General features: G+C 45.4%; 1 protein-coding gene across 1 annotated transcript in view; it reads left to right on the top strand.

Annotated features, from left to right (window-relative positions):
- Window positions 1-332: 332 nt before the first annotated feature.
- The window catches only part of EXT1 (exostosin glycosyltransferase 1), a 176,309-nt gene continuing 154,106 nt past the window's right edge, over window positions 333-22,535 (top strand). The window contains exon 1 of the mRNA XM_041470729.1: window positions 333-1,538. Coding sequence (XP_041326663.1) covers window positions 592-1,538 — 947 coding nt within the window. The 5' untranslated portion in view covers window positions 333-591. The remainder of the gene's footprint in view (window positions 1,539-22,535) is intronic.

Here is a 22,535-nt window from a genome sequence, read left to right as displayed (position 1 = left end):
GGCGGGCGGGGGTCGCGGCCCCGGGCGGGCGGGGTGGGCGAGCGCGGGGCTCGGCGGCCGCTGCTGCCGCGGCCCGGGGAAGGCGGGGAAGGAGGGAGGGGCGAGCAAGAGAGGGAGGAGGAGAAGGGGAGGGAGGAGGGTCCTCGTCGCCGCTGCTCTGTCCTGGGGGCCATTCAGCGGGAGCGAGGCGAGGAGCGAGCGACGCCCGGGCCAGGCTTGGGGCGCCGGGCGATGCGGGGCTTCGTCAGGCTGCGGCGCGGCGGCCGCGGGCTGTGAGCCGGCGGGGCTGGGCTGGGCTGGGCCGGGCCGGGCTGGGCTGGGCTGGGCTGGGCTGGCGGCGGGGCGCCCCGCCGGGCCGCCGCCGGGCCGCCGCCCGCCGCCCCTGAGACACCGGCGGCGAGAAAGTTGCGGCGGTCGCCCACATGCGCGGCCGCGGCCGGCGGCTTGGGGAACGGCGCCGAGCGGAGGTGGGCGAAGAGAGTTTGAAGCGCTCGCCGGCGGGAAGATGGCGGAGCGGAGCTGAGAGCGGCGCCCGGCGAGCTCGGGCTGCCCCCGCCTTCCTCCGCAGCCCCCCGGACCCCCGCCGGACACATGCAGGCCAAAAAACGCTACCTGACGCTGCTCTCTGCCGGCACCTGTCTTGCCCTGCTGCTCTACCTGGGAGGTGTGCGGCTGCGGGCGGCCCGGCACCCGCCGCCCGGTAGCCGGCATGGCCCGCGCCCCGGCGGCGCCGAGCGGCCCTGGCCCCGCTTTCCCGACGCCCTGCGGCCCTTCGCGCCCGCCGAGCGCCCGGGCCCCGAGGGCGGCGGGCGCGTCTCCCCCCGTCAGCGGCGGGACGCCAGCGCCGGCCTCTACCGCGGGCGCCGCTGCCGCATGGAGTCCTGCTTCGACTTCGCCCAGTGCCGGAAAAACGGCTTCAAGGTCTACGTGTACCCGCAGCAGAAGGGGGAGAAGATCGCTGAGAGCTACCAAAACGTCCTGGCCGCTATCGAGGGCTCCCGGTTCTACACCTCGGACCCCGGGCAGGCCTGCCTTTTCGTCCTCAGCCTGGACACGCTGGACCGAGACCAGCTCTCGCCCCAGTATGTGCACAACCTCCGCTCCAAGGTGCAGAGCCTCCACCTGTGGAACAACGGCAGAAACCACCTAATTTTTAATTTATACTCCGGCACCTGGCCCGACTACACTGAGGATGTGGGGTTCGACATTGGCCAGGCTATGCTGGCCAAAGCCAGCATCAGTACTGAAAACTTCAGACCCAACTTTGACGTTTCTATCCCGCTCTTTTCTAAGGATCATCCTAGGACAGGAGGGGAGAAGGGATTTTTGAGGTTTAACACCATCCCTCCTCTCAGGAAGTACATGTTGGTATTCAAGGGGAAAAGGTACCTGACGGGGATAGGGTCAGACACCAGGAATGCCTTATATCACGTCCATAACGGAGAGGATGTTGTCCTCCTGACCACCTGCAAGCATGGCAAAGACTGGCAAAAGCACAAGGATTCGCGCTGCGATCGAGACAACGCCGAATACGAAAAGTAAGTGAGCGGTGTCCCTTCCCCGTGCTTGTATCCCCAGGGCATGCCGGCGTGCCCTCCGCTGCGGGCGGCCCGGGCCGCCGGGCAGATGTGAGCAGATGTGAGCAGATGTGTGCCAGTGCGCTGGCAGTGGCCATAGGAAGGCATTCGTCGCTCCTTTGGGCGAGTCGGTGGCTTCTCCCGTCACCCGTGAGGCTGCCGGCTGGCTCCGTGCTGCCTTGCCGGGGGAGCTGGCGGGGAGGCACTGAAGGGCGATGCGGTGTCCTGCAGCGGTTGCTTGCCCGGGGACTGGTGACCTGCATGCGCAGCCTGACGGCTTTCCAAACCTTGCCAGCGGCGGAGGTGCTGTTGGAGGATGCGCTGGCATTTGGCACTGCTTTTTGTCCCCCCAGTGCCTCTTAGGCCAGATGCCCTGTGCCTTCCCTGCCCTGAGACGAAGTTTGTACGCGTTCTCAGCTCTCTCCAGGTCGCGTGTGAGCCAGGCTCCCGAAGTGGGTTGGTTGCTGAGGGTGATGGCTGGGATGCGCTCTCCAAAAAGCACTGCCTGGCGTGTGACCTGTGTCTGTGTATCTCCACAGACAAGCCAGTAACTTGCCTTGTGTGTTTTTCCTCTCAGTTCAAACCAGCACAGTATCAGTGAAGCAAAGAGTGTTGGCTGTGTTTGTGTACGGTGTATGAGTTTCTGGTTTTCGCATGTGAGAGGATACACCAGTGATGCGAGCTCAGTGTGTGCTTTCTGTGAACGCCTGGCTGCTTTCCTTTCCTCGACTTTTATTTGTTGGTAATGTCACTGCGAAGCCAAATTTTGTCTCGCTGTACTGCTGCCCTTGTCTTCCAGTCTGCTTTTCAGATTTGTATATATAGCTGTCGGGAAAATCGCTTCTGGGAATTACCTCCAGGATTGCGATGCTGACTAAGCCGTTTGCAGTTGATTAGTTTATTTAAATGCCGACCACCGCTATGTTTGCTGCAGAATAGGTGCCTGTATATGAAGTTTTTCACATGAGAATATTTCCTGGGTAGCATGAATTACACACTGAATTAAAACAGACCAGCCGTACAGCACTGCGTGGTGTGCAGTGGAGCTGCACCCAGCGCTCCCAACGGCTGGAGGGTTTTTGTGGTGCACAGGGGAACGTGGGTGGAAAAACACTTCTGGAGAGCATTTGGGAAGAAACTACGTTGGCATTAATACTGGTGAAAATTTCCGGCTGGCTGTCTGTTTCTGCACCGAAACTATCCCCGGGGGTTGGGAAGAGACCGAGAAGGTCAGCATTGCAAAGTCGAGAAGCCTGCGTGAAGTGCCTGGGTGAACTCTGCTCACCTTTTGGTTACTGTAATTCTGCTGCAGAGGGGGAGGAAAGAGCAGTGCAAATACTCAGTGGACTTTTAATCCCATTCATTTTCAGAAAACTGATGGGCGAATGGTGAAATAATGCACATGTGGAAGTGATACAGCATCAGAGCTGGATGATCAGTAGAGATACTAAGCTAAGCTCATGTTATTTGACAGCCGGGGGTCCCTTTGGCTTGTGATCTCCTTCGAGGAATATATGCTTTGGGAAAGAAGGGAAACCTGAAAATTGCAGCCTTTCAGGTTGTATTGGTTTTCTGTTTTTAGATCTGAACAATTTGAGCTAATTTACAGATGGGAAAAATCCTGGTTATTTGCTGTATACTACAGTGTGTGTGCTGTCAAGTTGTCATAAAACCAAACATACCTGCCTGTGGTTTCATGTGAGTCCAATTTTTTTTACAGCTATGCCATTTGATCTAATAAAAGATAGACCTCTCCCTGTGAATTCTGCTCCCCCTAAAGTGTCTTTGCCACTTATTTGTATATGGCAGCCCTCAAGGGGTATGATAGCATCCACCCAACTGTACCCACTATGCCGTGCTATTCATACAAGAAGCATACTTGCCGCTAGGATGCAACTGTAACTGGGGTGGGGGGCTTCAACATTGTTGCAAAGCTGCTGTTAAAAGACAGGGGCTAAAAACTGATGCTGTCAAGAAAATAAGATTTCTCCAAGAATTGAGGCAAGCTCAGTCTGTGATCAAGCTGCTGAGTTGAAGGGGTTTGCTCTAGTGAACAGCTGCAGATGCTGCAGCTCTTTGACCCCGCATCTTACCGGAGTGAGGGCACCTGGCAGAGTGTGCTGCTGCCCCTTCTCACTTGTGCCTCGGTGCCGATGCACAGCCGAGTGTGCCATCTGCTGCTCTCCCAGCACCGTGTCCTGCCAGGGCCTGTGTGTTCTGGCTCCTCTGTGCCCGTAGGGACCATGCCTGGTGCTCCACTCCCTTTATAAAATCTGCTAGGGTCACATCCCCAAGGTAGCATGACACAGCTGGCCAGTTGAAATGCTTCTGTGCTGATGTGTAACTCAGCTGTGAAAGCTGTAGAAGGAAATCCATTTTTCATCCCGTGTAAAGCAGCATCCGATCATCAGTGAGGCTGTAGTGCTTGGAAAGAAGTGTCTCTAAATACATCTGGGCCTTGAAAACTGCACATGGAGTGCTCTTGTGAGGCATTTGGGGCTTGGATTTAACAATGCATCTTCAAGGTTTTAATCAGAAAGAAGGAAAAACATACTCTCCAGGATACGTCTATTGGCATATCCGTGTACAATTGGGAGTTGCATATTGTGCTTTTCTGTGCTGATTTTCCTATCCTCTGCTGTGATGCTTACACCACTTCATGTGAAAGACAGTAGTGTAGGTGCCCTGGCCATGGAGAGCTGGTCTTGAGATACCAGTGCTTGCCAGGGTGATGTATGAATGATTTGGTCTAGGTTAGAGGCTTTGCCAAGCCAGGTAAATTAGGTGATCAGATTTTAAAACGTGCTAACCCTGTGTTACCAGGGTAGTGGTATTCTGATATGTTGGGTGTGGGGCTGCACAGATCACAAGTTACTTGTGATGGGGTTTCATCTAGGGTGTAACATTTGGTATTGGGTTCACATGAGGTCCACCTCTCTGCTGGATGTGGTGTTTCCTCTCAAGGAGATTGAAAAAGCCAAGAAGAGTGACTTCCTGACCTCTGGAAAAATGTAGAGTGTCTTTCTTTGTTTGGGGAAAGCATGGATGGGCATATGTGTATTTGACTGTCTCTGTGAATTGTATTGAAAGATCCATCTGTATGTCACAGCTAATTAATTTGCATCCTAGTTACGCATCTCAGCAGATAAAGCTGAGGCAGACTAAAATGAATTACATTATCATGATTAGACTGCTAGCAAACAGGATATAAAAGAAAACAAAGAAAACCTCTGGTTTTCTTTACAGTGTCCTTGGTTGTTAGAGGTGGCCTTTGTCACCCAGCACTAGGGCAGCTGGGCTTTCTGAATTCCTCCACAATAAGATTTCAGCCTCAAGCTTTCCATTTCACAAAGGGTTAAGGGAATAAAAGCTGCTGCTGCTGAAGTTTGAAGACAGCCTCTTAAATATTTAATGACAGTCTAAATATATACATATGTACAATGTGTTTTAAACAAAGGCAGAATTCATATACAGGCTTAACTGGTTCCAAATAATTACTTTTTGGAAGGTAATATAAATGACTGTGGATACTAAAAGAAATGGAGGAATGTGATGTTCTAGTAAAGCCAGATGCAGAGAAGAGGTTTGCACCAAAATGAGAATCTTTCTAGGAAAGTAAAATAATGTCTGGTATATCCCCTGACCTGCAGCAACTGTGCCCTCGGAAGATGGTGAGGGTAGTGGTGATAGTATCAAAAAACATAAGGTCTCACCAGAAACTCATTCAAGGAGACTTTTTCCTCATCCATGCTTGATACCTAAAGTTAACGATGAGAATGAAACAAAAGGGGGAAAAAAAAGAAAGGAGTAGAATGGAGGAGGAAAAGTGAGAAAAAAATGTATTTTTGGAGAAAAGTGAGCTGTGGTGGAGGACAAATAGGATAATAAGGTGTTCTTTATAGATTAGGTTTTTTGACTGATCAGTGCTCAAAAAGCCTGTGTGATCATGACTGAACTGAGAAAAGGAGGTAAAACATGCAGGACCTCGTGAGTGGGACTAGTTCTGCCAGACGAGGCTGGAGGCATGTGGTAGTGGAGGAGGAGCCTATGGAAGGAGCTGTAAGCACTACCTGGGGCTGCTGGGTGCTGGCAGAAGGGGAGAGCAGCAGCACCTTGCATGCTTACACCGGGGAGTAGCACTAGGCAGGGCTGGATGTGTACTTCTGCAGGAGAATATATCCAGCTGAACATTTTCATTGATGCCTGGTAGCCGGTAGGTTTACCTGGTGTGCACTCTACTGGTGGAACATGTGTCAAGCTGAACCTCCTGCCCTTGAAAATTGTGAGTAATGGTCACAGTCATGCAATAGGCACAGAATGGGAAGAAAAGCAGGTTTTAGTTTTCCTTCCTTCCCACTAGGAATAAAATACGCGTACTGAAAAAGAGAAGTGGTAGAAATACATGTGAGGGATGACTGCCACTCAGCAGACTGGAATGAGAATGTGCAGTAAGGCTTAGGCTTGCCCGTCCAACATGTGATGGTGATGTGAACACTCCATATGCATGTATGTGCACGTTTCAAACAAAGGTGAAATTCTTGCATTTGTAATATACTGAGCTTCGGTGTATTGTACTAAAATACAAATGTAAATGCCACACTTAATCACTCACTGGATTATTTTTTTAATTATCTAAAAGCCTTCACAAGTCAGCTCATTTGCAGCTATTTAGGACAGGTCTGAGAAATCACCCAGGTTCAGGGTGGCTGTTGTTCAGGACGTCTAAAATGAGATGGGAACCAGTCAGGGCATCTTGTATATCACCAGACTGTTTTGGGAGCTTGGATAAAACTCAAAAACTAGTGAGAGTGCTTGGGCATTTTCCCAGAGTAACTTGGCTCCTATAGAGACCTGTCCCTACCAGACTACTTTTTAATATTGATTTTTGAGAAACTGGAAATTTGCCTAATTTACAATACATTTATCCAAAATGCAGTAAACAGGTAAATAACAAAGTTTTAATGGATGTCTGAGAACATAGGACTTGCTCTATTGTGTTCTTTGTTTTGCTCTCTGTATGTATTGCAGAGTGTCCTTATGTGCCTGTTGATGCTGATTTAATGCAAGTAGGGCCCTGAGGGGTAGGAGCTTCCAGAGGCTCCAGGCTGATGCCGTGGCAGGAGCAGGGGCGGCAGGGGCATCCCTAAGCTCACAGGCAGCCGTGCAATCCTCAGCCCAGCCGTTTGCAGCAGGCTCTTCCCTGTGGTGGAGGTGTGGGAGCGGGTGGATCCATGTGTGCTATCCGGTTCCCCCTGTGAGCAGTGCCGGGCACTGCCGCGTGTGTGGCCGGGTGTGTAGGGTCAGGCACTGGCAGAGGAGCCCACCCTGCCCGCGGGCCTTAAACCAGGCACCCTCCTAACCTCAAGTAATTAAGTTTTCTTGTGGGGTGAGTTATTATTATAATTGGTTGCCCCAGGCCTTTCTGTGCCTTTCTATGAAGCATCTCATATGAGGAGGCTGTGTGGTGACAAAGCATTAAGGTAAATGGGTGATTGGTCTGCAGCAGATGTTTTCTGCATGCAGAATGTATGTGAACACAGCTTTCATAGCTCGAGGGGCTCTCCTTTTATTTTTCCTGCCTAGGAAAATTGATCTAGGATAGTTTATCGATAAGTACTCCTCATTGAAGAGACACTTGATGATAGAACAAAATTCAAAGCAAAAAATTATCTGAGTCATCATTTTAAGTAGAATTAATCTGGAAACAAGTAGTTTCAAGGGCTTGTTGAACCCAGATCAGAACTGAACTGAGAAAGTCCTCTTGTGCCTCCAGTGAGGTGGCTTCAGCAAGAAGATGCTGCAGAGCATCCCTTTGGTGTTCCTGCCTTCTTACCCTCCCTGGCTGGGTATTTCACAGGGCAAAGTCTGACTTCTGCAGGACATTTTGTAGTGGCCTAAGGTAACCTTCACTGAAACTGCTCCTAAGAGAGAGATGTGGCTGAATTTGGGATTGTCTTCCGAGTTGTGTGCAGCTGCCTGTTGCTCCCTGCTGCATTGAGGATGTTCTCAGCTGTGGGCCTGTTTGCATCCATGCATCTGTGAAGCAGTGCATCTTACTGGGAGACTGGGATTGAACAAGAGGAGTTCCAGCTCGAGACAAACCCGAACAGGAAAGACTACTGCTCTGACTGCTGGAGATAATCCTTTTGCCCCACATACAGTCCTGGAACAGCCCGCTGGAAAGTAAACCAGCAGCTACGTGCAGGAGAGGGAAGTAAATGAAACTGGTCTGCACGAAGCACTTATTTACTCAACAGATGTGAGTCAAGAGAATGTGCTGTAATCTGATGATTTCTGGAGTATTATCTGTGATTGTTTTCCTTTTCTCTCTGAAGGCTTTCTTTCAGAAAATCCACAGAGTTTTGTGGTATTGGGTAAACAAACTGTTTTGCTAACTGAGAAGAATAATTGGTAGGTACGTGGACACCTGTATGGCCTGTGAATGGAGTTAAATGCCATGTTCTGGGCTGCTAAGGTGACTGACTTCTCATGGACTTGGCTATATCTAGATGATAATGCAAGATGTATACTCTTGTCTCATGTCATATGGATATTAGTTTAGATTGTGGGAATGTGTGAATATAACTTCAGGTTATATTTAAGGTTCTGCACCTTTCCACATTGCCAAGTATTTGGGACATACAGGTTTCAAAACCTCATGGTTTACACTGAGCTGTAGATTTGTTTCTCTTCCTGTGTTCATCTAGCTATGCTGTGCTTTTATGTGAGGCTTTGTGTTGCTCTTTTTCAATCCAAATTTCAGGAGGAAACAGGACATGTATCATCGCTGTTTTGCCCTTAATTTGGGAGCCTCCTCAGTCAGCTGTAGGGAGCATTGCTGCTACGTAATGCTGATACAACTCATTCCCCGGTCTCTAGAGAAGACCCTGAGGGAGGGAGCTGTGGCAGGAGGTGCTTTCCGTACCAAGTGTGCACGGGAGCAATTAAAGATCCTAGCCAGAGAATAGTGGGAGTCCGTTCTTCCGCTTTTGCAACAAATTATAATTTGTAACAATTCGACAGCCGCACTAGAAGAAACTATCCTGGTGTTGTGGGAGGGGTGCCACATGGCCTGGGAGGGCGTTTGAAGGCCAAGAGGTGGGAGATCAGCATACTGCTGTGGTGCAGGAGAAGCTAGTTTAAGAAATTAATTCCAAATGAGAATGAAAGAGAAGAGATTCATGAGGAGGGGGAAGTAGTGTTGTAAGAAATACAGGCCCTATCAGCAAAATGTAGTCTCTTAACTGCTTTTCTGGGAAAAAACTGGTATGAGTGCTGCCAGGCTGATGGCTTTCCAAGTGCAGTCTGACTGCCTAAAATGTTACCATTTCTTAGAACAAGAAAACATAGCTGTAAGCCAGTCAGGAGGTTAGGACTGCTCAATAATAGGAAAAAGAAGAGGCTGTTTTCATTAAACATCTTGTGTTTCCACACTTATCTCTCCCACAACTCTTGCTGAGATTTAGCTTCAGTTTTTCAGGTGGTTCAGTGCTGTCTCCTTGGCCAGGATGCTAAATGGGTGTTCCCTGAAAGATGGTAGGCATGTTTGTGTCAGGTAAATCAGGCTCCCATTTCATACTCCAGTGAGTCAGACTTCTCAACCCTCCTGCAGTCCCTGGGAGAAGTGAGGTGCTGGCAGGGCTGCTGCAGGAGCTCCTGCCTTCTCTTGCCTGGATGTCTCAAGACTGCAGTCCGACAGTCAGGATTGCCACTGGCGACCATGCTTACATTTCCATATGCTTTTAAAATTGAAAGTGGTCTTTGCTTTTCCTAAGTATTTTGGAGGTTTACTTCAGTGCTTTATAATGTTTACAGCCTGTGTAAAACTGAAATACTACTCAGTTATGTTTTCTGTATCCCCTTCTCAGGAAGCATCAGTGAGCGTGGGTCTAAAATTCTCTTCCAATAAAAGGTGACAGTTGTCAGAAGCAGTATAAAGCAGCTCTTCTCTGTATGTCTGGTGGGGGCAAATAGCCTCTAAAGCTTTTTTGGGGTTTTACTGTCCTGGGTGAGGACATGTTTGGTATATGAACCTTTTAACTCTCCTTGCTTCACACAGCTGCTACCGAAGACCACTGCTTTTCCAGGCACTGAAGTGCTGTCGTTCCTGATCACTCCTCCAAGGACTCCTGCAGTGCAGTTAGCAAATTCTGTAAAGCTTCTGTAAGTTGACTTATTTCTCCATGATGGTTTCTAGTCCAGAAATACATGAGAACAAAATAATTCCTGGGTTCCTAAGTGAATTTTCCATTTATTCACTTTTTCCCCCTCTAATATTCTCTTTGTGTTTATGAATGAAACAGAATTAGGGCTAATTTAGTTGATTGGCTGCAAAACAAAAGTATTCAATGCTAAGAATGGGAAATGAGAAGGCCTTTCTGAAATGTTACTTCTTTGCATAATTATAATAGATTATAATTATACATTTGGGTGTTCAGCAGTGGATTTGCTGTAAACACGGTCGTGGGAAATCTCTCGTCGCTCACTTGTGTCGGTTCGAGTCCCAGTGCGGTCCCGTCGATGGCTGTACCAGCATCTCTAGCATCATCTTCTCTTTGGGCAGGGTGATGTGCCACAGAGAATGCAACCTCCAGTTCCCTTCCCAGCTCCTCCTACAAAATTACAGCTGGTCGATATGGCCATGTCAGACTGTTGACACAAATCAATAAGATCAATCATTCTTCAGCTCCTAAACAAAATTGAGAGCGTGATGCTGACGGCCTGCGCGTAGCAGTAAATTCCTAAAGGAAAATCGCATACCGTAGTGTTTGCTGAGTGTATCCATGGGGGATCCTGTCCTGTTAATAATTAGTTATCTGAGGCTGTAAAAAGGAGCATGGTATAAATAGTTTGCTGGAGCTGCAATGTGTGTTATGACCCCTGCAGCCTTCAGGCTGATGGAGAACATCACCTGACCAGCAGCAGTGTGGGAGACAGGGGAGCATGGCAGTGTTTGGGTAGGAATCCTGTTTTTCTTCATTCTCCTAGAAGATCTTGACTTCTGATACAGCTTTTTGCCTGGCAAATAATTGCAGACGTTTTATCCCAATACTGGAATTCCTGATGCAGTCAGGTAGTTCCGTGTGTTACTGCCAGAAAGCCCATCAGAATCGTAGTTGTTGTAGTAGTTAGATTTAGAGAATAGATTTAGAGGCTGCTTCTAAAAATCAGAATTTTTGTCTGAAGGGAAGGACAAATTTTTGTTGTAATGTCTGAGTTTATGTCTCTGAAGGCTCTTGTTTTGGTGTGTCTGCTCGTAGACTCAATCAGCTGCTTCAGGAAGATAAACACATGAATGTTTAATCTTACGAGTTTGCCACAAACCATTGTGCTGGGTGCTAGCAGATTTTTCTTTTAATTAAATGTAATTTATCTAATCCTAATGGGAAACATAATTATAGGATTTATTTTTTAATACTGCGATTTCAGGTTTATTTCATAAAGAATAGTAACACTTCCCCCTTAAGGTGTAAAAATCAGCAAACAAAATAGAAAAAACTGAAGTACACTTTGCTAAAAGTAATAAATCTCAGACAAGATGCAAAAAAAAAAAAAGCAGCTGAAATGTTGGAGCTGCAATAAAGCTGAAAATTAATGATCAGTAGGTTGCTGCTGCAAGAGAGAGTGAATGCATTATGGATTTGAGGAGATGCCTATAGCTTATTAAATGCCAGCAAATTTTTGCATAAGCAGTAGAAAACCCTGATCAGAAATTGTAAAATGCTGTGAACTGCAGCTGGAAGATCCAGTGCCACAGAGGATGTGTGGACCGTGTGTTTGGTTGAAACATAAGAAAGCGCTTCACAGGATCATGGTCTGAAGTTGCACGCTAAGCTCCTTTTGTTTCTGATCAGAGGGATTTAAATGTTTCAGTAAGGCATGACTGTAGTCGCAGGAAGGGATTTATCATACTTTACATAAGAAGGTGTGTATAACTGTTTAAAATAATTTAAAACAAATAACATCCCTTCACCCTTCCACACTCCCTTACACTTTTTTTCTTTAAACCCAAAAGCTAAGACTACTACTTGAATTGTAATGGAATAATATATCAAGTGAGTGATCACATCAGGCATGGACACTTACCAAATCACAGCGAGATAACTGTGAATAACTCTCTAGTTTCAACAATTTGCATGGCCATTAACAATTGATGGGTTTCCCTTAGAACCGCATTATCTATGGCAGCAGGATCTATTCCTGTGCACTGCTCCTGCATACTAAGTGCCAGACAAATTCTCAAAACTGAGGATAATAAAAATCTGATAGCAGCAAGGTGAATGAAGCCAGTAGGAATTTCAAGGCGACATTTTTTGAAGACAGGGAAATATTTCAGGCAGTCCTGCATTTTCGTAACTGTTCTTCATCCCCTTTCCCTGCCTACTGTTTTACTACAGTTCTGCAAGTTTTAATTCAGGCTGGTGTTAGGTTTCTCTTCACTGCTTGGCGTTACTTCAGGCTTGATAGTCAGTCTGGCCTGTGGATCAGTAAAAGTAAGATTTGAAAATACTTTTTGTTACAGTTTTGTGTTGGACAGTTGTCTTCAGAAGCTTTTATGCATATTTGACAAAAGGTAAAAATGGCGCTGTCCCAGATTGTTGGGTGGCTCTTTCATCGGAGTGATTTCAAGGAGGTGCCAAAGACGCACTTTCCTTATTGGAATCATACCACAATTTTAATAAGTGTGCGACCCATCCCCTTATTTCTAGTGCTTTCATCTCTGCCTGACAGCCTGTCAGTTCTTTCCAGATTCCTCTACCAAGCTGACTTTTCCAGCCCCAAATCTTTCTCTCTTTATTTCTCTTTCTCACCCTCTCCCCTCTCCCCCTTTCTTCTCACGGTGCTGTTGTTGTGGCAAGATGAAAGCAGCTGAGTGAAGCGGTGGCGGGGAAAGCTCGGGTAATCAAAGCACAGAGGCGGCTGGAGCTGTGGGAAGGCAGGTGGGTGACACATCAAAGCCAGGGGTACGTGTGCTTGCTGCTCTCGCCTCTCCTTGTAAATGACCCCCCCTGCCATAAACAGAGTTCCTGGGGTTAATTTGTGAGTTCACACACACACAAATGCAATTACTTTTCTATGGCTTTCCCAAAATTTACTTGCAGAGACCAGTAATAAAATCTTAGCTTTGTTCCTTGGAATATGGCTTTTGCAGATGTGGTGTGTAAGGGGACAAGTACCTAAGCTGTTGATAGCAGGAGGTGGTTGTTCGCTTTCAGCTGAGGGTAGCCCATCACCTTATTGTCCCATCTGCCTGTCAGTGTTGTTTCAGGGTTGCTGGAGGCAGGATGAGAGCTGGAAGGTCTGAGCAGCATCTGGTTGTCCCCAGCTGGGCCTTGCACGCTCAGAGACCCTGAGAACGTTTTGTCAAAGGAGCCCTTGGCTGGGCCAGGGAGCACCCCTTGCTCAGCCACAAGTGGTGGTGCTTCCTGAGCTCCGTGCCCAGTGTGAAGGCTCCAGGTCCCTTCAGCTCAGTAGAAGCCCCGAACTCCCACTCATCTCTGAACTCTGTGCATGTCTCTTGATGTGGAGCTAACTATGAGGGTGGCTGTTTTCTCAGCTGTTGCCACTCCTCAGATCCTTCTTCGTCTTTGCTGTGGAGCTCAGCAGTTGAGCGCACCAAGGTCTGGATCGACTCTTGCTCTGTGTTTGTGCAGGGGGACCTGGTCCTTGTCTTAACTGTTTGCACTGAAGGTGTCAAAAATCACTGCCATTCATTGACAGGACTCTTCCTCACTGCCTGCCGATGCCCGTTTCAGTTACTGTTGCTGAGAACCAAAATAACCAGGGCACTTGTCTCTTTACTTTCTGTATCACAACATTAGTGAATTACAGTGAAAACAGCTTTTCATCTTTTGTTTTATTATCTATTTCTGATGACCTGTAATAATAACCCTTTTCGGCAGTTTTTTTACTCTTTCATTTTTAATGAAAATACTTTGTGACAAAGGTCATAGTAAAATAAATCATAATAATGTGTGAATTATTGTGTTGTTATTACAGTGTGTGTGTTGTTTAGGTCTAAAACCGGTGATTTAACAATTTAAAGATAGTGGTGTGATCCCTGGGTGCCCTGTTGGTGTAGTTACTGGTTATAGCAATAGTTGTTACTTTAACTTTGGTCTCAGGGTAACCATGTTTCACAATAATCAATGCACTGATTACTGTAATTGCAGTTTGTGCTGCTGTGGTCTAACAGTTAACTGACTGGGCCAGTAAAGTATGGAATTTAATGAATATTTGTAAACAAACTTGATTAGGAAGTAGGTTGAGGATATGCACTGGTGGAGGATAATAAAGAGACCCATCCTCGGCTTTGATAAATAGAACAGATGGAAACCTGAAAATGAGCAGCAAAGCATGGAAACCATCCCACTGCTGTTTACCTGTTTATCTCTCCTTAAAAAAAAAAAAAGGAAGCTGACTCCCCACTGCAATGAGATCCTGTGTAAGCAATTTTAGTCTCCTCTGCAGAACTTTAAAATATTATCAGACATGATGTTGAAAACTGGATTTACAATGTAGGGCTGGTATCAGCCTTAAGCAAAGAAGTGTCTATTGTCACCCCATGATTGAATCATAATGCATTTAAAATGAAAAAGGAAACCACCATTGAAAATGGGAAATAGATTTCACAGTGGTGCCTCTGGGGAGGCGGATGGCTGACATCTGGTAGTTGCTGGAAGGTTGGCTGTGTTTTACTGTCCTTTAGGAACTGCTTCCTGTTTTTGCTGGTAATTAGCTCTGGTTGTGTCCACATGTTTCAGATGTATGTTCTTCATCTCAGGTATAGAGGCCTGTCCTACACCCTCTGTCAGGCCATTTTGGAGTGTTTTGTGTGAGTCTGGCAACTTAACGGTAGAAGGGTGCGTCAAGTTTTGGATGGTTGCTTTAAGATTGCCAGAAATCCCTTTACACCTCCTTGCCTTCTCTCTTCTCTTTCTCCATCTTTAAGAACTTGACTTTTATTTGCAGGTTTTCCTGGCTGAGTGCATGGGTGTCTCTAACAAAAGTAGCTTTAAATCCTGCTTACTTCAGCTCTCCTTATTTTTTATTTTTTATTTAAAGCTTTTGGTTGTCTGCAAAGTTTGGCATTAATGGAAGTGCATAAGGAGCCTTGGTCAGAGAGCTCCTGCGCTGAGCAATAGGCTGGTGAGTAGCTGCTCCTCTTGCAGGAGCTTGGAGGGGAGGAGGTCTTCCAGCATCTACAGTTCATCCATTTGCTTCCTACCTGCTGGTTTCCAACAGTATTAATTTTTATGCATTTATTGTATTTAATTAAAAGCAGGGCTGCTTGCAGCAATGCTAGCAGAGATTCCGCTTCTCCCCCAAATGCAACAAATAGGCATCTGGTATTTGTTTTGCATAACACAATCCTCATAAAATGAAAAGTAATAAAACATAATTATCTGTAAAGGCTTGTTTTATAAGCCTAGGAATGAGCTTGTTCCTGCCTTGTTTTTGTCTAGTTGTAGGATGGTTTTAGCCCCTCTACAGATTAACAGAGAATCAGTCATTAGAGTGTTTTAAACCCTGGTGCGTTAAGGTGGTGTAAATGCACGCATGGGATAGCAATACTGGATCTCTAGAGGTGAGGATAGTCTTTCTGTTCCTTTTAGTAGTGTTTTCCTTAAAAACAATGGGTTTTATTTGAAAGCTTTGGTAAAGTAAGAGGGAGGAAAATCTACATGAATAGTTCAGTATTTCTGAGCTGTTGGCCTTAAAGTTGAGTTTGAGCCCTTTCTGCACACTGCTCATCCTTGGCAGTGTGAAGAACAAGTGTCATGGGTCTGTGCTCATGCTTGGATGTGTGTAGGATTCCTTGATTTGGCCCTCACTGCATTACTAAACAGACTTTAACTGCTATGTATCTTCATTTCTCAGAATATTGCTGGCTTGATCCATCTCCAGTGGTCATCAGGATTCCTTCCCAGCTCAGGATTCAGCAGTTTTGAGGAGCTAATTATACTCATTTCACCTTAGATTTGCTGCTTGCTGTTTGTTTGTAGGCAACTATGCCTTTTTGCTTCCTTTGGCTTGCTGTAACCCTACAAAGTCCTGCCTGCCACCACATGCTAGCAGTATATTTTTCTGGGAAAAAGTGAAACCACATCATCTAAACCAATTAGATAGTAAGGTGAGACATGTAAGTGTCTTATGGCTGTCTAAGGATGAAGTGTGAAAACCAAATTATTTTAGAAAACTCACAGTCTGAACTTATTACATTTTTATTTTTCTTTAAATTAGTAGTAAGCAAGAATCCACTTTTTTGTAATGAAAGCTGAAAGCTGTGGGGCTGCAATGCACCTTCAACTTCAGCAAGCTTTGGAATATGTTTGCTTCACTCCTGTTCTGTGCACAGTTAATTAAAGTGATAGAAGAGAGCTTTGCTCAGCTTTTATGTGAATTGTAGCCTTCTCGAAACCTGGTATGACTTAGGTATTGCTTTTTCTCTGCAAGACAAGCCTTGTAATTTTGAATCTTGATGAGTGGCTGCTTTTGTTCTGCAAGTCTCAGAAACAGTGGGGTTGGGAGCATATAACAAATTGCCAAATGATAACACTTTGGAGAGAAAAATCACCTTCAAGTGCCTCATTCCCTACATCTTTCATTCTGCACAGGCTGCCTTGGTGCAGCCCCAGGTGTAGAGACCCATTGCTACAGCAAGGAGATGCTCCCCCTGCAAGTCCTGCTTTCTGGGTGGCAGCAGTGCCTGGGCACGGCCATGTGGTGAGCTGCTGCTGCCCTGTATTGAAGTAATGTCCTTGAAAAACATTTTCCTTGAAATATACTTTTTATTCATCATATCTGGGGATACTGGTATAATCTACTCATTGCTGACTTCAGTTGTTTAACAGCACTGTTGTGGCTGCTCTGGGTCCTCAGCCAGAGCACGGCCAGCAGCAGCAGGGGAGGTGTTAGGAGCCTCCCGGCTGCCTTATGTGATGTTGCTTTCCATGGCCAGAAGTCTTTGATCTATTCAAACAGAAGCCTGAGAAGTGGGGGATGGATGCCACATTGCAGGCTGATGTGTAAATGCATCCTTTTCACCAAAGGCTCATTTAACCTCTAAGCTAAATGTGCCATGTATATCAGAGGCTGCAGAGTCTGGCTACAAGTCAAATGGTCTGAGATGTTTGTCATCCCCACACAGTACATAATGATCCATTTACTTTTTCATGCAAGATCTGGAATTCTATTGTATTTTTTATCTATTTCTTATTGCTCAACTTAGGTGTAGAGTAGGGAGATATCTCCCTGGAAAGTTTACTGGTCCTTAATTCATTAATGTCTCCAGAATGTTCTGAGATGAGTGTTGCTTTGCATTCACAGCAACAGAATTGAATTCAAAAGTTTGGATGTCTTCAGATTCAGACTTCTTATTTCTCAGGAATAATTTGGTTTCACTTTACCAGTGCAGATGAAGTGAAGCCTTTAGCTTCAGTCCTGCTATCAGTGTGGCATGGACTCATCATTTGTTCTCTTACCCATTGTGTGCGGAGTGATCGCTTTTGGCACATTTTCTTTTAAATGCAACGTAAAGTGAAATCCTGTTATTTGCACACATCCTGTGGCATGCATCTTCAAAGTATCTAGGCAACCTTTATGTAGATGACACTTTTAACTCAAACTTTTTCATCATTATGAGTGTGGTCCTGTGAAAAGAACCAGGATGAAAATGGGAGGGAAGAAAGGGCTGGCTTGAACTTACTTTGGGCAGCTTGAGTCACTTGTAAGACTCTTTGTAGGAAGTATGACACACACTGAAGATCTCTGCTCCCTTATACTTAAAACATCAAACTATTCTATGTTTTTCCTTTGAGCTTGGGCAGGTAGGGGATCTCCTGGCTCTGCTGGAGATCTATCAGTAAAGGGGGGTTTCAGAGCTTCTGCAGTCCCACACCAAGCAGTGCACTTCCTTGTGTGGTTCTTGCCTCCAGGCTCAGGAGGATGAGTGGTCCAAAATATCTGCAGCTGTAGCCCTGGGAGGTATGTGTGTTCTGACAGCTTTTGAGTTCCATTGTGCTTCTCAGAAAACAAGAACTGAATGGAAGACTTGAAAGACTTAAGGGGAAGCCAGCATTGCAATCCCTGTAAGGAAGAAGTAAAGCTTACTCAAAGGAAATTATTTGAATAAAAGCATGTCTGTGGGGTCAGATGTGACCATGACCCATCAATGGCGCAGATGGTGCAGGCATCACTACTGTAGCAGTTTGATCTCCAGTTGGGAATTGGTCTCCAAAGCCATGGTCACTGAGATACGCTGCACAAGGAAAGTTGTGGCCCCAGACTTTGTATCAGGATGAATGTAATCTCTTAGAGCAGTTCTGCTTTAGCTAGATGGAGCAAGCATCCCCCAGGCAGGAAGCAGGGCCAGTGCAAACATCACACTGTGTGCTGTGGTTGCTTTGGCAGAAACGGGATTGGTGTCCTCATGCTTGATACTTACTGAATTGGGGTGTGGGTGATCAGCATGGTGCATGTTGGTGTAAAGGAATGTGGTGGTGCTGTAGGTCAGTGTACACAACAAGACAATCACAATTCTCTGCTGCCCCCCATCAACAGCCAGCATGCACAAATCCCACTTTGCTGGCTTGGCCTGGTAATGGGGAACATGATATGTTTCCTCCATCCAACTCTTAAGAGGGTGAGGGTGTTTGGAGGTCTGATGCCAGAAGCCTGGGACTGTGGTGTCAGGAGATAAAAGGTTGTGTGTCTGTGATGTACATTTACTGGGAGGTGATTCCTTTCGGCTCTCATTGCATTCAGGGTGTAAGCCCAAATACAAGTAATAGCATCTTCCCACATGTAGTTGAGTTGGCCCAGAAGAGCAGGCTGAAGGGAAAGGTGAAAGGGGTGGGAAGTACTGGATGCCATTGTTGCCTCAGGTGCTGGGTTTTAGGAGGTGGCAGCCCCAAGCAGTTCACTGAGGTTTCCCTGGAAGCTGATTCAGAACAGAAAATGAAGCTTAGGTTTCTCAAGAGTCTTGTTGCCAGATGCCCTTCTGCATACTCATGCCACCCTTCTGGTCTTTATCCAGAGCTGAGCCTGTGTGTCTAGCAAGAGTAGGACAGTGAGTGTAGCTGTTTCTTAAAGAGTGGTAAACGGTAAAACTTGGGAATAGCTTGGAAAAATATCTAAAGTGTGGGGAGGAAAGATCCAGATTTTTTTGAATGCTTAGGACTAAGTGAAAGCTTCCTATTGCAAGGTAAGGCAACTATGTTCATAGCCAGAGGCTGGGTTTGGGGTTTTTAAAAAATTATTGTTATTAAAGACCAGCTGTTTATATAATCTTGACTTAATTTCTGTGCTACAAAAGGCTAAAATCATTATCTAGGACTTGATGATTAATGCCCAGTTTGCCTGTAATGAGGGTACCACTGGTAAGTATTCCCATGCAGTGATTTCTTTATTTGACCTTATGTCCGTGGGTTGGTCATGACAGCTTAGATGGATATTGACTACTCTCATCTTGACTGTGTTTTTAATTACAGGGCAGTAAGAGTCAAGTGGGATAGCATTTCAGGTGGTTGGTGTGGGCATAAAGTGACGTGGTAAACTGAACCCTGGTAGCTCACTTGGGACAGGGGTGAGTTGTTACTACATTATGTTGGGAGAAGCTGCCAAAGGAATACTACAATACAATTAAGTGGGACTGTTAGTGACATGGTTGAGTGAATTCATTACTGGGAATGGTGTATTCTTGTGTCTGCTTTTCCTTACAGCTGTTGGGGGAAGATGCTCGGGTGAAACAAGACCAGTGGAAAGAAGGGAGGAGGAAAAGAGACTCAGAAGATCTGGTGCTGAAATGCAGCTGTTTCCTGGATGGGTTTTACTGAATACTGGCAGTTTGCTGTCAGTGGTGTACTGATGAAACATCTTCATGTAGGTGCTGTCTGTGTGCATCTGATTGTTGGGTAGGTTGGAAACAAGTGGAAGAAAGGACAGAAATACTTCCGTCAGGTGTAGGCTTCTGTGCAAAAGGATTGAATCAAGGCAACAGCTGCCTTTGGCAGAGGATATATTCTCAGTTACTGGTGTTTTCACAGGCAAATAGCAATAAACTTGTGGAGGTGTTTGAGATAGAAAAATGCATAGACAAAAGTGCTGTCTTTGAGCTTCCAAAGAAAAGCCAAAGTGAAGAGCTGGAGGCTGTAGACTGTGCAATATTTTCTTAAGTATAGACAGAGCTGTTGTCTGACCTATTTCTGTTTATCAGCATCTTTATTAGGAATTATCCTGCTGAGGGACCTTGTAATTTTTGTAGTTAAGGGGAGATAATAAAGATGACCCTAAAGTAGGAGTGGCTTAAAAGAAAACCAATACACTTCAACAGTAAAATACACTCCTGTAGCAGAAAGCATATTCGTGATCAAGGGCGTGAAGCTTTGTTTGCTTCTGTTGAAAAAAGGGGTCTCTGGTTGAGGTGTGTGAGATGACCTCTGTCCTGATGGGTGGTCCAGTGCCAGCGTTGATGTGTAATGGGTGAGACATCTTCTGGGCATTAAGAGAAGCAGGGTGAGCGTTAAGGAGCTCTCAAGGAGATAAATATTGTGTGAAAACCCAAGGATGGAAGGAGGGGGAGAATTAAGAATTAGAAAAGCAGTACTGCATCTTTTATTTTAACAGCTTTTTCATCGCTCTCAGCTCTGTTTCCTCTCATGTTTGTTAGAAGTTGGGTTGCAGTGTTTGGGTACTGAGGAGGTGAGAAGGTTACTATCTCAATTTTTAATGTGATATAGTTGAAACAAATGTGCCTGCAATAGAAATGTTCATCGTGGCTTGAAACACCTCCATGTTGACCTAGAGAACTTTTGGTGTGAGGGCATTTATGTCTGGCACCTTGATTCACAAACAAACCAAATCTGAGAGCTGTCAGTGCTGAATGGTGCACCACAAGCATGTGATTTCAAAGCACAAACCTTGTGTGAACTTGCTCCACTGCTCCAAATTTCTTTAGAAACCAAACCAAAACACCAAAGTGTGATCATCTGGGGTAGGTCTGGCAGGGTTTCTACTGAGACAGCTATACACTGAGGCATCCAGCTCTGTTCAGGTGCCGTGTCACCTGAAACTGGTGTGAAACCAGTATGGAGGAAGAAGGGGGATAGCCTGCAGGGAGATGCCATCTGCACCACAAGCTTCCTGGGTGTTGCAGCCAGGCCTCTGGTTTAAAGAGTATGATTTTCTTTTACACATGGTAGAAGTGATGTGCAAGATGTATTTTTAAACAGTGCATGTTTGTTTTGTATCCCTTTGGCAGAGAGTTTGTGTCGGTGTAATCACTGTAGCTAAATTGTCTTTTCTGTCTCACACCCATTATGCAAATGTTATATTACATCCTTATGTGTTTTAGTTTTGATTTTTATTTTGTACAGAATCAGGCATGGTTGCATTGGGAAGCAGGTGTAGCAGTGGTATTTGAGACACTCTGCTGCTACATGGGAAGGGGGATGGAGGAGCAGGCAGGGAGGGGAAGATGTGGAAGATTAGGCACTGCCTGCTTTCTGTCCGTGTGCAGGGGGTGGTTAAGCAGCCACCTGAGCCTCGGCTTCTGGCAATGGAAACATCCAAAGGATATAATTGTCTGTGGTATTAAAATGCAATGCCTGAAAGTGTCTCACAACACAAAGGTTTACTAAACACTGCATTTGGAGAACACTGGAAAGTGCTAAAATGGCCCTGGGTGTGTATTTGGAAAATGGGAGCACAAACTGGATTCCTTGTACAGGATTTTTCTCCCCCTGCTTTCCTGCTTAAGGCCTATGTGTGTCTCTAAATAGTGGTTAATGAAATAAACTCTGAACCCTGTTTGGATGCTGTATCTGACAAAAGCTGACTATATTTCTTCTTAATTAAAAATCCTGCCTGTGTTTTTGCTCCAGTTTTTTTTAATATCAGAAAAGCTGATCCAACATGCCTTGCATGTTTTTCCTGTTAAATTATGCCCTGAAAGTTTTGACCTCTAGTTTTCCATAGTAGATTGTAAATTATGTATGAAAATGTACTGTATTGTTACCATATGAATTTCATGGAAAATGGGGTGTACTGAGTTGCTTGGTTTGGTACTGAGCTTGGAAATGTTTCCATGTGCATCCCCAAACTCACAGCAATAAGCTATTTTGCACTCACTTGTACTGAAGATAACTTTTGTCTGTGCAGGCAGAAAACCTGGAGTTGCTCTTAGCCAGTTTAAGATAATGGATCACTTGTAAGAGTGTTGCCTAGTATTTATTGCTGCTCACCAGAGGATAATTTCAATAAGAGTTTATCATATTTATTCAGCAGCAGACTAATAAATTCAGATTTGTTTAAACAAAGACTTGAGGAAGAACCTGCTAAATGCTTACGGTTATATTCATGGCAGGCATAAGCTACTCCATTTCACTCAATGTGTTTGTACCTGCTTATGTCAGCAATTAATTTGGGTCTTAATATCTTATTTTTAGCACTTTTTTTTCTTCTGGGTACCGCAGTTATTTTTATCCCTGATGTAAGTCTGTTGTGGATAATGACATCTCTGATGCTGTTTGTCTGTGGAGGGGTTTGATTTGTTGTTGTGGCAAAGTCTAGATAAGGAAAAATGATGTTGCAGGAAGGAATGATCTAATATGCTGAATTTGAATCCGGGAAGGTCTTGAATATGAATTCTCCTGTGCTGTGCTTGTGACTCTGAATAGTTCACTCAATCTGTCTTTCCCCCCCCCATATTTAAATACAATAAAGTATGGTATTTTTGTATGGAAAATGTGTGTGAGTACATTTGTAGTTTGAGATTTTTGCTAGGAGTCAATCTAAAAATGAAGAAACCAGGAGTGAAATGAGTTGTCAAATGATGCCTGGGAGCACACATGAATGGGTGAGAGGTACATTTTGACATAATATGAGCTTAAAGCTGTATGTTAATCTCATAGAACTTGTTCTATCTGTGTTTGGCATTGCTTCTGGAAGCCAAATGGA

The sequence above is a fragment of the Pyrgilauda ruficollis genome, unplaced genomic scaffold (assembly GCF_017590135.1).
Source record: "Pyrgilauda ruficollis isolate IOZ18807 unplaced genomic scaffold, ASM1759013v1 scaffold25, whole genome shotgun sequence".
NCBI lineage: Eukaryota > Metazoa > Chordata > Aves > Passeriformes > Passeridae > Pyrgilauda > Pyrgilauda ruficollis.
This window is presented reverse-complemented; position numbering and strand designations above follow the sequence as displayed.